This window comes from Homalodisca vitripennis, chromosome 3 (genome assembly GCF_021130785.1).
Source record: "Homalodisca vitripennis isolate AUS2020 chromosome 3, UT_GWSS_2.1, whole genome shotgun sequence".
Taxonomy (NCBI): Eukaryota; Metazoa; Arthropoda; class Insecta; order Hemiptera; family Cicadellidae; genus Homalodisca; species Homalodisca vitripennis.
Genome location: NC_060209.1, coordinates 78,552,477 through 78,568,156, shown reverse-complemented (window position 1 = coordinate 78,568,156; position 15,680 = coordinate 78,552,477). Strand labels below are relative to the sequence as shown.

The 15,680-nt window shown below is 32.3% G+C and overlaps 1 protein-coding gene across 3 annotated transcripts in view; it reads right to left on the bottom strand.

Moving 5' to 3' along the window:
- LOC124357083 (H(+)/Cl(-) exchange transporter 7) overlaps window positions 1-15,680 on the bottom strand; it is a 60,757-nt gene that overhangs the window by 21,058 nt on the left and 24,019 nt on the right. For all 3 annotated transcript variants that reach the window (XM_046808505.1, XM_046808506.1, XM_046808507.1), the window contains 4 exons: window positions 12,508-12,617; window positions 12,113-12,256; window positions 6,744-7,056; window positions 2,659-2,818 (listed from right to left, as the gene is read on the bottom strand). In XM_046808505.1, the coding sequence (XP_046664461.1) occupies window positions 2,659-2,818; window positions 6,744-7,056; window positions 12,113-12,256; window positions 12,508-12,617 (727 nt within the window). The remainder of the gene's footprint in view (window positions 1-2,658; window positions 2,819-6,743; window positions 7,057-12,112; window positions 12,257-12,507; window positions 12,618-15,680) is intronic.

The window sequence follows — 15,680 nt, the reverse complement described above, 5'->3', positions numbered from 1 at the left end:
TGTCAGTTAAATTTGGATAATGAAGCATAAATACTACAACTTTTTTTTAATTCATAAATATTCCAGGTAACTATTATAATCTTTCTATTCATATAAATCTTCCTCGAATTTCTATAAATGTTTTACAAAAGTGGCCGAATTGGTCCAGCCGTTCTTAAGATTAGTGTTTAGCAAAAAAATGTTAGGATTAACTTTTATTTAAAACATTATGATACTGAATAATTAAAAAGCATATTAAATTTGCTTGATTATTAATTCTAAATCCCAGTCAATTTCATAGGAAAAAGTTCTCTATCAATTTCATGGAAAACTAAGGTGCTTACAATGCAAATTATCTTTCGGCTTATGAACTATTTGCAGAAGACTATGGCTCTAACTTCTAGAGCACAAAATATCACTTAAACCTATGAGAAAAATAAAGGTCTTATACTCAATAATAATAACACAAGATTTTTATATCCCGTAACACAACTATAGTCTATTCAACTATGATTATAGATTTTATACATTTGGACCCCACTTTCAAATCCCAAACATAAAGATGTTAGTGTTAATACAAATTCTTAGACTAGGTTATTAAAATTAAATAATTAAGTAAGTAAAGCCAAAATATATAAAAGTATAATTAATCAAAAGTGACCATAAGCTTTTAATACTATAACAAGAATAATCTTATATATAAAATTCTCGTGTACAAGAAAAAACGGCTTCACTGATTTTTACCAAATTTTATATGCATATTCGATAGTTCTGAGAATCGGCTACTATCTATTTTTCATACCCCAAGTGTTCAGGGTGATCCACCAATTAAATTTAGAAGATCATAGTTTTTAAGTGCCTGCATATTGGAAACTTCAAATACGAGACAGTTACGTTTCTTATATAGCCAAACACTTTTTTAAGGCGCTAAGTTAAAATGTATATTTGTGTTTAAAATAAATTATCTATGGTTGAACTTAAAGCTTGAATTTTAGACCACTTTATAATAAAGTACATGTACCTGTACTTTGCGTCTTTTTTAATTTTGTTGTTTTTTACAGGACACCTCAGCCTACAAAAAAAATTAAATAATCTATCATTCAATTTTTAAATATGAGCAGTAATTACCATAATTAAGTAATTTTAATTATTTATAAAAAGTTACTTGAATTATTGTGTGTCTTTAAAATTAACTTGATTTTTTTATTCAATCATAAACTATTTGAACAACTGCTCTGAAATTTGAGATGGAGATTCTTAAGGTCCCTGGGATAAATATATGCATATTCTTATTTCTAAAATTCCTACGGGCTACGGCCCCACTGGTCTTTAATGTAGCAACATAACACCTTAAAGTTCTGAAATAATAAGTAAAAGAACATTTCTAATGTTATCAACTGTTCTGTGTAAACATTGTTTATTATTTTAAATTTGTTTACATTTATACTGAGTGAAAATATTTGTAACGTCGTTTTAGATTTCAGCAATTAGGTAAGTACTTATCTATTTTACATAATATTCCAAAACATAAAATGGTCAGAATTTTACACTGAAGACTCCCTTTGAAGCAGTCGGCAAGAACTATCTAGATGAAAATTCGCTGGACTGTGCTTTTGAACTAATGTACTAACTCCAGCTCTAAATGTTCTAAAATATTAACAATGTTTTCCAGTTAAAAAGGACACAAACACGTAGTGTCATTGTTAACGTACTTTTAGCTGTGCATTTAAATCAAATATTAACTATTAAATCTATAAGATAATGTTACTATCTGACACAGTAAATTACAATAGCTATAAATATAAACTTTTAACTTATTTTCTTGATCATGGCAACAAGGCAAACTCAACATTGGCATCGAAAATAAAGTTGTCTCAAACCAGTAGTGGTCATACACGTGCAACACCTTCTAAATTGCGTGCAAAGGAGCAGGTAACTGCTAGAAGTGCAGATATAAGAAACAATATAGTCTAACATTTACTTTACATTTAAACATTGTTATTAAACCTAAATTATTTGTCATTTTATAAAAGTGGGGTTATCAGAGCTTTGCATATATATATATATAAAAAAATATATATATATATATTTTTTTTTTATCAGAAAAGAGGCAAAATCAGCAATGGAAAAAACACTAATATCAAAGTAAATTGCAATGATTATAAATAAACCAGTTTTAAAATTTTTTCTTGATCTTGGGAAGAAGGGAAACTCAACATTAGCGTCAGAAATATAATTCACATGAACCAGAAGTCTTCGTACAGGTTTACACCGTAGGTTGTAGAAAAGCATCCGTGTAGAAGTATTGCTTTTCACACGGGTAATTGTATGTGGCATGCTCTTGAGTGGGCAAACCATTCAGTTTGTTTGTGTTAGCTAAAGATTGGCTAGCAAAAAATATTGTAGAATCCATTGTGTTAAGGGATTGATGTTGTAATTAGTAATATTATCATATGTATCATGTGTGATAATTATCTATACAGAATAAATTATATTAAATGGGAAAATATGAACGTTTAATGTTTTGTCATTGTTATATTCCATCATCGTTTACATGCTTCTTCCACTCATACACCATATTCACACATACTAATAACAATTTTTATATAGCAAAACAACGTTTGCCAGGTCAGCTTGTATTCATAGTAAAATACTGGGAAGTTGGTAAGTAAAATATACCTCATTCTAAACACTGTGATTTTGTAGTTGATATGGTTAAACAGGGCTCCAGTCAGACCTCCAAATGCGCCCATCAACACAAAAAAGGGTAGTTCAAAAATCTCGTACGACAGCTTTGCAAATTCTCCAAAGTTTAGAAGTCCAGCATAAGCTAAGTCACCTGAAATATCAAATAATTTCAGAGAGTGGGATACTTAAATACTACACTCATGGTTAACAATTTATTAACATAATACAATGAATTGTATAATTCCCAATTAAATCATGTAAAAAAAGTTCCAAAATTAATATCAATGTTAGATCATAAATAAAGGCTTTCAAATTTGTCCTTTAAAGAACAAATTATTTTATTTTGTTACTATACAATTTTATTTCTAAAAAAAAACACATACTTGAGATCATTAAAACATTCACTGCTAATGTCTCCCATCTCCTTGTGTATTACAATGGTGGGGCCAAAAATAATTTTGGATAATGAATTACAAGCCCTTTGTTAGCCAGAACCAAGCAATGTGAATGAATTGGAAGGTCTGGTGATAGCGGTGTCAGCCATGACAGTGACTTTGACGATGCTCAGCTCGATGCACCGTTTGATGCCATTGGGGAGGCCAGATGGGACGGAAGGGGATGGATGGTGTGGAAGGGAAAGTGAGAAGAGGGTGATATTGTTTACAGTCTAAATGTAAACAATACTACTGCCAAGTGCTGCCATTTCCAATAAGAGACCCAATGTTTCTAACTGCTATGAAACCAATGAATATATCACATTTGCGAGGAAATTGATGTTTGAAATTTTTTTTTGCTATTGCTGGAATTAAATCATAATAAAGAATGTTTTTACGAAAAAAACTTTTTAGTACCCTTGTGAGTTTTAATTTTTTCAGCAGTGAATGTGTTAAAATAGTGCTTACACTTGATCATTGTGTCTAATTGTAACAAAACAAGAATGGAGAGTTACAATACAGATTCAATGTAACACAATTTAAACAATATGAGAAAACAGGATATGGCACAACACAGTTTGGCAAAAATGGTACAAGCTAAGACAACAGCCTAAATGTAAGAAAGCAGACATGGTTATTTAAGTGACAAATTAGAATTTACAAAAATATTATTTTCTGTACAATTTTTAATTTTTCAATGAAGGGGATGAGTAAAACAACTAGTTATTGTTTCCCTATTTTGGGTAGTTTTGTGGAAAATATTGAACAATGCCTTCAGAAGAGTTTAATTTGTATATCACTATCACATAATTAACAAGCAAAGACAATCCAAACTGGACGCCTCGCTAAGGTTAGTAACTGGAACCAGCCAACAGAATTTTCTATTGATGCGATAGGTCCTCTAAATAGTAGTTAGTTTGTAGGTCTGGTTGTAGGATTGCACTATAAACTGTATTTCATTGAGACTTCTATATTTTATTTTTTCTGTCTTAACCATTATTAATTGCAAATAAGCAACTCTAGCTAATTTCAAAGAATACATTTTTTATATTCTTTAAATAACATTTTTTTAATTTGTCAATAACGAATTTTATGTTTATTTTCTAATGAAAATTTATTGCTATAACCCATTGGGGAACTTGCCTGAGAGGCACTCGTGCTCTATCTAGATGCTAATGATCATGTATTTATTTGTTTTACCCCTAGATCGCAGTTTTTTGCCCTTGTGCATCCTTATAAGCAATTATTCCATTTCGATTTGCTATGTTTGCACATTGGAACCACAACTGTTTTGTTATTGTTTACATTTTGCCATATGCTCAATTTTCGTCACTTCAATGTTTTGTTTACACTCTCTGTATAATGTTCAAAGTTTAGTGTTTAACTGCTTATAGTTGTTGAATGAGTTTTTATTTCTTCCGCTACGTCATAGAATAGACGATTTGCGTACTTCACAAGTAGACAGATACTTGGACAGTTATATTGAGATATTAAAGATACTCAAAGACTGAAACAAAAGTTAATTATATAAAGTAAATGAGTGGTCATTGTATGTAATGTAAATAGTTTATTTATCATTTTAATAATTACAATTGAATTTAACAAACAGTTTTATTTATCTCCCAGACAACTAATTCAGGAGCTTGTCATAAGATCAAAAAGGTGAAAAAAATATAAGTGAATTTTGATTGTTTTGTTATTATGCTTTATAATTAACTAATCCAATAAACACTGATTTACCATGTAAAGAACATTGTGCTGTTTCTAATACAAAATTATTGAAACAGATGAACAAAAAAGTATAAAGAGTATTGACAGTTACCTTTCATTTTTTTGTTTTTCTTAATAAACAATTTGTAAAAATAAACTAAAAAAATTAAAAACAAAATTATTTGGAGAAAGCAACAAACACTATTGTAGAGCAACAAAAAGGCTAAAGTCCTGAAAAATTTACTTATTTATATGTATCCATACTCATTCTATTAATATTTTAGAACACCCATGCATTTTTGCCAAAATCAATTCAAACATTAAGTCCTAAAGAGGCTAAGTTAATTGTTTCTTCAGTTGGTTAAACTATTATTGATTACACATTACAATGGATACTAGTGTAATGAAAATAAGTAACCAATTTATATTTAATTTGGTTTACCATAAGTTGTAACACATTTTCTCGGCTGCCTAGTTACTTTTTAATAAATTGAAAAAACACAAAAGATGTAGGGAAAAACAAAAAATATTTTAGAACAAAAACACACAATATATAATTATAATAATAATAAATATAACAGTTAATAATTCAAATAAAACAACATTTTATTAAACTGAATTTGTACTCTTACAGAGATATTAACATGGAATAGGTACTGATAAAGATTCTGAAAGAGATTCTAAATGCTTGTCTTGGCTCAGAAAAATTTTGATAAACTCAAGTTGTGTTCTGCTGATCCGGGGCTCAGTTTGGATATTTTTGTCTATTATTTTTCCCACCTCGGCCACTTTTGTCAGTCGGTGGGGGAGTGATTCCGTCACCGTATTGATTATTTTCTGCCTGGATGCACTGATTGGTCGAGGTCAGGTGGTTGACCTTGACTGATTACCGACCAGCTGATTACCGGCAGCGGCTACTGATCGGAGCGGTCAGACACGTTCGGCAGAGGCGACGTGAATCTCGTGCTGTCTACTGGTCGTCCTGATGCCCATGGCTGGCTAGTTCTCCGACTTTCGGCAGGGTCCCCTTGAATGCCGTTGACATGACTGGTGCGGCGAGTCTGCCCAATGGAAACAGCACTGGTAAACTAAAATTGTATGCCCGCGCCCTGCCAGCGCTACTGTACCGTCATCCAACTGGACTTTCTGGGCTTCAATTCATCTTGAACAAGGTTGGAGCTAAAGTGTTTTTTCAACTTCTTTTACTGGACTTGAGAGGATTGGGTTTTATGGAGTGCTGCCAGATATTATATCTGGAGGAGGGCCAGTGTTAAGTAAACTAGTATTTATTTAGTTTAGTGACATGATCTGTAGGGAAGGATTTCATCTTTAATTCGGATTCGTGGAGGCCTCCTTCGAAAATCGGCTTTAAATATTTTTTTTTATTTTTTGGCTACAAACTTGAAACAAAATTACTTTTAAAAATAGTGGGCCTAGAAATTCTACAACCTTTTCCCTCCCCTCAGTTCATAATAATTACCAGTTCAAAATTTATATTTACTACATGCCGTACCTGAAACTATGTTATTTATATGTCAAATTTCTATTTATTATGTTATTTATATGTCAAATTTCTATTTATTATGTTATTGTCAATATTGGAATTCTATTTATTTTTGTTATTTAGTTTGTAAGTTACGCGGTGCACCGTGGTGCTGCAGTTAATTATATTTTGTATGAAAATGTTTGCCATCTAATTAATTATACCATGTACTGGAAATTTTGTCTCTCTTCCCACTAGTGGCATGTGGTTGTTTTTTTTTTTAATGCTTTGCTCCGAGTTTAGGAGGGGCGCGCTTCCGAGACCTCCTGTTGCGGTTGAGGAGACTTCCGGTGAAGTCTAGTTTCGCTAACTCGGGACACTGCTCAGTTAAAAACTTTTACTACCAAAACTTTTCTAACACATAAAGGATGCGATCATATATAACTTACCCGGATGACCATGATAGGCACTTAAAACAATGTTGAGAGTGAAAGTTGACACAATCGAAGCAAAGAAGATCCTCCACGTGAGACTTTGGTTCCAGAAACTGGCCCCTTCCTCTAGGGAGAAGAGAACACCTCCGACAGGAGCTCCGAAGGCTGCAGCGACTCCAGCAGCCGCCCCACCAGACACAAAGTCTCTCTTCTCGTGATCCTCTCGGAAGTAAGTAAATATGGACAAGTCCAGGAAACTGAAGGTAGTGCTCTTCCCTTGGGAGATACCAGCAGCCACTACAGCGCCAGAGTGTATCATTGGCCCTTCCTATCATACACAGAACTATATCATACATAGCTATCAAACACTTTTTAGTATGGTTTATTTTAATTTAAGGTATGGTACCTGTCTTTAAAAGATGTCCGGTTCTTAAAGACACCTTTAAATCCAGACATAATAAAGGTGTTGAAATAATAATAAATCATCTTGAAATTTGAATTATTACAACATTCAAGAAATCAACTAATCACATCAGTTTAGGAATTCAGTTATACAATTTTTGCACAAACCCACTTCAATTGACATGCCATAATCAAACCAAACAGAATAAAAACTTATGACTATTGGTATTTTTGCATTTTTTAAAGGTCTAGATCAGAATTAACTGAGAATGGTAAGTTCCAAAACGGTTTAGTGTGTCTTGAGTGGGGTAACCATTATGTCATTACATAAGATTTTTTTTTGACACACAACACCTAGGTTAATAATGCCAGTTTCCATTTTAATGATATCTCACTACAGCATCATCAAGATCAAAAGAAGGCTTAAGCCTTCAGAAATGCTTTCTTTTAACCTTTCCAGCGTTATTGATGCGGATCCGCGGAGGGCCACTACAAGCTCAAAACGTTATTGCCGTGGATCCGCGTTTTTGCATTCTTTATTTTCTTACTGCTATGTTAGTTGAATATTTTGCTGCTAGATGGTTCTAGTAGTCATGCGACATACAGACGGGTTGCCCTGCCTCGAATTCTGTTACAATGGGAGTGGCAGTTGCTTCTAATTGGCCAAACACTGTCTAGCGGGCGTGGCCCCGCGCCTTTCACAAAGTCATTGACGGGAGCTCCCGTCAAGGCATCTAGCCAGTTAGTTAGTGAGAAGCGTCCGGTACACGCATATGTATTTCGGTTATCGCTTATTTTCTGTTGTGTCCTATTCTTTTTAAAGTCAATTATTCATATTATATACAGCAGTTTCCAGTATTTATTTAGTGTTTTTTATCATTATTCGTGTGAATGGCGAATCCAGACGATACGGAATTTGAAGATTTGGTAATTCTGAGCAATTACTTGGCCAACCCCAAACTTTTTCATATTTTTTTACGGTCATAAGGATGTTATCAGAAAGCAAGAAACATAATTCAAGCCTGTCCTACAGTTTGCCGAGCGATAAGAAGATTCAAAGTCCAAGCGATAACAGTGGTTTGCGGGAGACGCGCGGAATGTCAGTTGTGACAGCCCGCCACCAAATAAACACTCTTTGTCTACTTTTGTATTTTTCTAATTTTATTGGTTTGTAATATAGTATATGTTTATCTATAAAACTGTGTTTCATTCCCATACTTAATGAATAAATGATAAAAATATTAGTGACAACTACACTGCTATTCTACGATATTCTCAAAAGTTAACAATTAGCCTAGGAAATCCAAAAAGGGCTAAACAAATTTTATTTACCGTTACATAACTCTATTTTGACATACAGAAACGAAAATAAATTTAACTTTACACATTGGAAATTGAAAAAAATTGTAACTTTACCTAAGATCAGGTCTAACTTTTCATGACGCTTAAAGGGTTAATAATGGTTATTTTAATTGTCAAATTATTAAGTTACGTATAATTGATTTTAGACTGATTTATAAATTAAACAAAATAATTACAAATTATATTTAAACTATATTACTCAAAAAATTCCTCCAGTACATACAGAGTCCTCCTCAGCATCATTGACTTTAATTTAATCTTCAATGTATTAAAACATGTATTTGTTTTAATGTTATAAGACACTTTATTGAAATATTTTAGACCTGAATATGATGTTTTTTAATGGATCATTAATTTAAAGAGGTAAAAATCTAGGTTACTTATACTTTTTGTGTCATATCCATTACAATTTCCATTCTTCATGAATTTATTCAAATTTCTTTTGATAAATATACAAAGGTAAAAAATATACTGACTATGTTAAGTAAAAATGCTACACTCTGAAAAATATATATTCAATTTTAATCTAAGCATGATACAAAGTCCCTTTTTTACAAAATTCAAATTATATTTCGATTAGATTTACTTGCAACTCCATATATTATAATACCATAAACAATATGTGAGTGGATTAACCCAAAATAAATTATTTGGAGATTTTAAATCAGTAAATTGTTGCATTTGGTTCAATGGCAACAGTTCAGACATATCTTGTTGCATGTTTGGGTTATGTGGGATATGATAGTCATTTCCAAACCCAATAAAGCCTTGAAATCAATAGCAATTGAGGATTCAACGGAGAATATGATCTTCACAAAATCCCAATCAGCCTAACAGTTTTTCAACATTTAATAAACAAAGTCGTGATCCTATTGATGAGTTTTTGCTTTAATTCCTGGATCGATTGAATGTTGTAAGCAAATGCAAATAATTATTCAAAACCAATTGCATTGTGCTCTGAATTTGCCAATTGCTGGTAATTGTAGTTAACAGAGAATTTATTCAGATATGATTAAGCAATCTTAAAAAATGTCTATAGGGACAAATGATAATTACTAAATTCTTAAATTTTATTCAGAAAACTAGTATGTAAAAATATTTTGCAATATTTTTTTGAATTAATCTGTTTCTTGAAACCGACTACGCAATAAATATTCATGAAGATATGAGTAAAGCACTGACTAATGCGTGCCACACTACACTTTGTTACATGTTTTGCTAATCAATAACTTTCTATAGTTTGCATATATGCATGGGAATGTTAAACATGACCAAACTATACTCAAATAAAACATTAAATGTTGAACATTGATTCAGTTGACAAGACATCTGACAGATTTCCACCGCTCAGCAGCTAGGTGTCATTACATTATCTTGTAGACCCGGATCTAAAGTCAATTGGTAACTTAATGTTCAACATTCAATAATTATTCACAAGCACACTTTTGTCACATTTAACATTCACTTTCAATAGAAAACAATAGATTGCTATTGTACTATGCCTAAAAATTGTTTTTAAAATGCTGACACTTAGCTGAAAAGATCCATTAATGGATTATTATGACATTGGTCCTTACTTTAATATTGCCACTGACAAGCCTTAACAAGGATTCATTGCACATCTAACACTGGTCTACTTATGGTTATAGTTTTTATGCACTACGAGTGATGTATAGTCATGGTTAACAAACTTACTTTATTATGACTAAATTGTGCTAGTAACATTTTTATTTTTAAAAGGCCTTTAACTATTAACATGTGTTCTTGAGTTGAATAACGCCAATGTTAATTTAACGATATTAATAATCTACAATGGAAATTAACAAAGTAGAAAAGTATAAGTGAGTAAAGGTGTTGTGTGTTGCCAACTTAAAATTGTAACCATTAACTGAATCCATTACACACAGAGTACACACTCAGTAGAAATGTAACAATCGAATGGTTTCTGTTTGGAATTGTATTGCTTTTATATAATTCCTTTTTAATTTAATTTATGAGTTACATCATCTTGGGTTCCACACGAGCCACAACAATAATTGTTAATTATGAAAATTATTTCAAATTTTGTTAGGTATACCAAACAAAAGCCAAATATGATTTACTGAATTCAGCCCTGACATTTGGGGTAGTGAACTTTCCATTTCTGTTTTCCAGACAATCACGTTCATAGCAAGCCATTCACAAATATCCACAATTGCTTAAACCCTTCACGGTTTTTGAAGTAATATTACGTGGGTAATTGTTTAATTAAAAACTGATTGCACACTGTGCCTGTGCATCTTGTCATGTAACGTCCGTTCAAGAACAGCCACTCTTGATCAGTCCCCTACAACGCCACCATTATGTTCCACGTCTTTACCAGTGTTGGTTGTTGTGTGGTTATATTGCTTAGTTTGTCACCATGTCAATCATTAATCCTACCTATTGAGAAGTGCGCTGAGTAATTCTGTTTTTAAATGCAAAAAATTTCATCCTGCTGAAATTCCAGCTTGTAGAAGTGTATGGTGAGGGTGAAATGAACAATAAAAATGTGTTAAAATGGTGTAGGCTTTTTACTGAAGGGAGGACAAATGATGTTCATGATAAAGAACGACCTGGATGGCCTATTATCATGAATGAGGATTTGACTAAAAAAATTAAATCGCCAAATTATGGCTATTCAACAGAAAGTTCAAAAGAACTTCATCAGAAATTCACACAAATTTCAAGGCTTGTAGATTATAGTAATGTTACTGATACACTTTTTTACAAAAAATATGTGTGAGAGATGGCTGCCAAAAATGTTAACAGAAGAACATAAAGCAAAGCGTACAGCACATTCTTTGTCCTTTTTGGAGTGCTATCACAAGGATGGTGATGAGTTCTTAAGTCAAATTGTGACTGGTGATGAGACGTGGGTTGCGTACTACACTCCAGAGACTAAACATCAATCCAGTAAGTGGCATCACCCAAACTCACCGACATAGCCACGGAAATTTAAGTAAGAACCTTCAACAAGGAAAATCATGGCCATAGTTGTTTTTGACCGGAAAGGCATACTTTTCATAGACTTTCTGTCACAAGGAATGACAATATATGCAGAGAGATAATGTGAAATGTTATTGAAGCTTAGGCGTGCTACTCAAAAGGTGAGACCTGCTCTCTAGCAGCATCGTTCTACTTCACGACAATGCTTGATCTCACGTCACGTTTTACTCGACTTCAGTACCTCCTTGATCCTCTGTCATGAGCGTTTACCTTGGTGAGTTTGCTGTAGTCGCACAGTGCAGACGCTACAGCATGTTGTTGCTGCATGGCATCCGTCCTGAAGTATTGTATATCTAGTGTTTATTGTACCATGGAGGTATCGGACGTACAAATAGCTAATTGGGTTCGATTGGGTCATGATAACATGGACATGGATGGTAAAAATGACTTAGTGGACAATATATAAAAAATAAAACTTGAAAAAAAAACACTAAAAATAACTTTTTTCCATAACAAACCCACCATATATTTAAACCAAAAACTTGTCTCTGTAAAAGCCAGAAAAACTTTAGCGAAACATCATAAATTTAGGTAAAAAGAAAACCGTTTACGAGTTAAAAGTATAACTAAATGTAGATATATTGGCAACTCACTTTCCCACCACAAAGTCCTCCAACCACAGTAGATATAACACCAATTGTTTTGACTGCCAGTGTCTTGATTCGTACTATCCGGGGCATCTTGATTCCATTAAGGTAGCACTTCACTTGTGGTATACCACTCCCCAGCGCAATCGGCTGCAAAATAACTCCAAAGATATTGAAATTTCCTTTTCATATACTACGAATCAATTATCTATTTTTGTTAAAAAATTTAAAGAATTTAAAACTAGGTTTAAACTCTTGAACCCTTAAAACTCTTATTTTTGTTTAAAACATTTACTATAATCTATTACTAAAATTGCCAATGAAATTGAAAGAACATCCTTAAAAATAAATAAAAAGTAATAGTATAAATACAAATAATTGTAATTTATGTATATACATACCTCCACATACGTAACCAGTAGGGAGCCTACAAGAACTGAAAACACGTTGAACCCCAGCCACACGTAGTAGGGCTTGTACATGCATTCCTTGGTAGAGCATGCATCTAGGACTGATTTAGTTAAGGAAATACACACAATTTATATCAGTTTTATTATATTGAATAATACTTTGAAAACTCATCTAATCGGTGGTTCAGTTTCCGCATTTAAGATTGTTAAAAAAACTATTTTAAATTTCATTCATTATTAATTACATCTAACTTATGTACTTATAAATGATATATTATACACATTTTTTTACTATTATCACCAGATACACTCGCTTTCATTCAGCTTGCTTTCCAATGCCACACCCCAACGCCGCCAACCACTATACACCCTATGCTCCCAGCATTAGGATCCTAACCTCCCAACCCGAAGCGAGCCATATAATCTTGCAGAAAAAAAAATAATAAGCAACTGACAGTACAGAAGAAGAATTTGCTGTGGTCATAGAGTACAATCCCAAACACAGAGTGTTGTGTCCCAAACAATGAGATCTTAAATGAAGAAAAATATGTTCAGATAGTTTTTACAGCCTAAGGAAAAAATGCTGACATGAGGAAATCTATCCTTAATTGCAAATCCACTATTAAGACCTTGATATTTTAATTGACTCCAGCCAGCCTAACATTGATACTGCATGTTTACCAGTTATGTAAGTAACTCTAGGCCTTTTTCATTTGCAGAATCAAGCACTTAGAGTAACTACAGCTGTCTAATTTGGCTTCCTTGAATCCTATTTGAGAATTTCATTGGGAGGATCACCACAAATAAAGTTTTTATTTTGTAAAAAAGAGCTCTTAAACACGTTGCAGGTCATAATACTTATAGGATCAAAAATAAAGGAAAACATTAAGTTAGGTTACATTAGGTTAGGTTAGGTTCTACTCAAAACTGCTTATATTGTAATTTTTTCAAAACATATGTATCTATAACACTACCACTGACCTGTATGATCACATAAATAAAAAAATAGTATATTGTTTCCTTTAATAATAATTCATATATTCTAATATATTTTGTAAGGGATTCACTGAACATATAGTCCTTAAAAATTACATAAAATATATCAAATTACTGGTTCATAACTTATTAATGTTGCTGTCCGTGTATTTGTATCCAAATTAAACAAGGTAGAAGTATGCTGTACCACGTGTCGGTCGCATAATAGACTTTGATGAGGTTCAATGCAATATTTGAAGTCTAAATAATTTCATTATTGACAAATAAAACGAGAGACAATCGTATGGAAAAAAACTTTGCACATCCCCTTGCACACAAAAGGGAACTTGATGGCTTCAACAACGCTTTACCAAATTCCTGTCTATTAATGGTAGCCTTTAGAGCTTTTGAGGATAATTCATCTACCCCAGCAGATGGTTTTGTTTTAAGAGAAGGTGTAGAAAAAGGTTTTGTATATCTTGTTGTCGGTTTTGAGGAACCAGAGTGTTATAGCTAATTTGCCCACTCTGTGTTAGTTCTCTCTGAAATGCTGACAAAGTGATCATTTAGATGGTTTGCAATTCTGGTCCATTTATTTCTCTTCCATCTACCTGCAAAGCTGTTGGAAACGTTTTGACTCAACATTATTTTTTTCACTGTTTACTACTTTCCAGATTACTATTGTTTTGTCTTTTGCGACTGTGCAATAATAAGCAACATCAAACAATAGAGATATGCAATTCTGAAAACATGACAATGATTTCAACAATATTCAACAAGACAAGGTTAATTATAACAAAACACTTATCTTATTATTGGTTCTTGAAACAACAATCCACTTAAACACATTACAAATATGTGTAACTAATAATTGATTATCATATAACCATTAATTAAAAACAACATATCTATTTATGGATTATTGATATTTCAGATAAAGCAACTTTATTTATCTTTCTTTCCGTTACGAAGAGGTTCCTACAGCAAAGGAGACCCTATCACTGACTCATGGTTATGTAACAGATTAATAATAGTCCTATCAATAAAACTGTTCTATATAAAATAGATATAGCCAAGATATAAAATACACATTCGTCATAAACAATGTTTACAATACATTGAACATATATAATTCCATAGTGAAATGACGAATATGGCTGTAGTTACCATAACGTGAATGATCATTATATAATGACTTTAATTATTAAGTTCTAACAAAAAAGTTATCATCTAGACAAAATGACTTACTTCTACATGACTTTAGATAGAATGGGTTACAGATAAGGTGTTTCAACAGACAAATTTAACTAACCACAAATAATTTCAAAATGGAGAAGTTTTAACCGATTATCACAGTTTAGGAGAATCATAGAACCCAACATATCGTAACATTTAACATTTAGACCCCAAAATCAAAAGAATTATTCCTTGGATGGACCAGGAGGGATCTAAGACTACATACAGAGTGTTAAGTCTCTAGGACCTTTCTATTTAGAGTTATCACACGGATGGACAGACAAATAGACAATGTCGAGGTATTAACAAGAACTTGTTGCATCCTTAATAAGTAATTGAAGGATTCTAAAACACTATTGTTCCCTCTGCATTAGAACATATCCGAAATGCAAATATTTTCAATGGTTTCAATTTCAGACTCTATATCTAACTGAGCTGGTTTATCAACTCATCCATCTGACAAATTGTACATAAACAGCCATATCTAGTTTCATAGGAATCATTTAAGATTTACAGTAGATTGTTATCTTAGTCACAGTGTCCTGGATAAATGTACATAAATAATATATAAAAGTATATGTTTTAAAAACAGTTGTGTAAATAATCATTTTTTGATAGTTGTTTAGATCTACAAATATGATCTAAATGGATATTGTGACAAAAACTGAAATGGTGACAAAACATTGATTCCATGAAAAGTGAGACTTCTAAATTAATGGGAAAAGTGTATAATATAAGGAAAGAAATTCACCAGTCTACTAAACTAGGATATTTTGCTTATTTTATTTACGTACAATTTATCCAATACACTTTCCTATTCTCAGATGTTCAGTCATTTTTTAGGGAACATAAAAATCTCAGACATCACAAGAATTGGAGTTTAAATACTGTAAAATAGTTACGTAAGATATGACATTTGTATGTGCCTACTTATTAATTTGATTTCTTTAGTG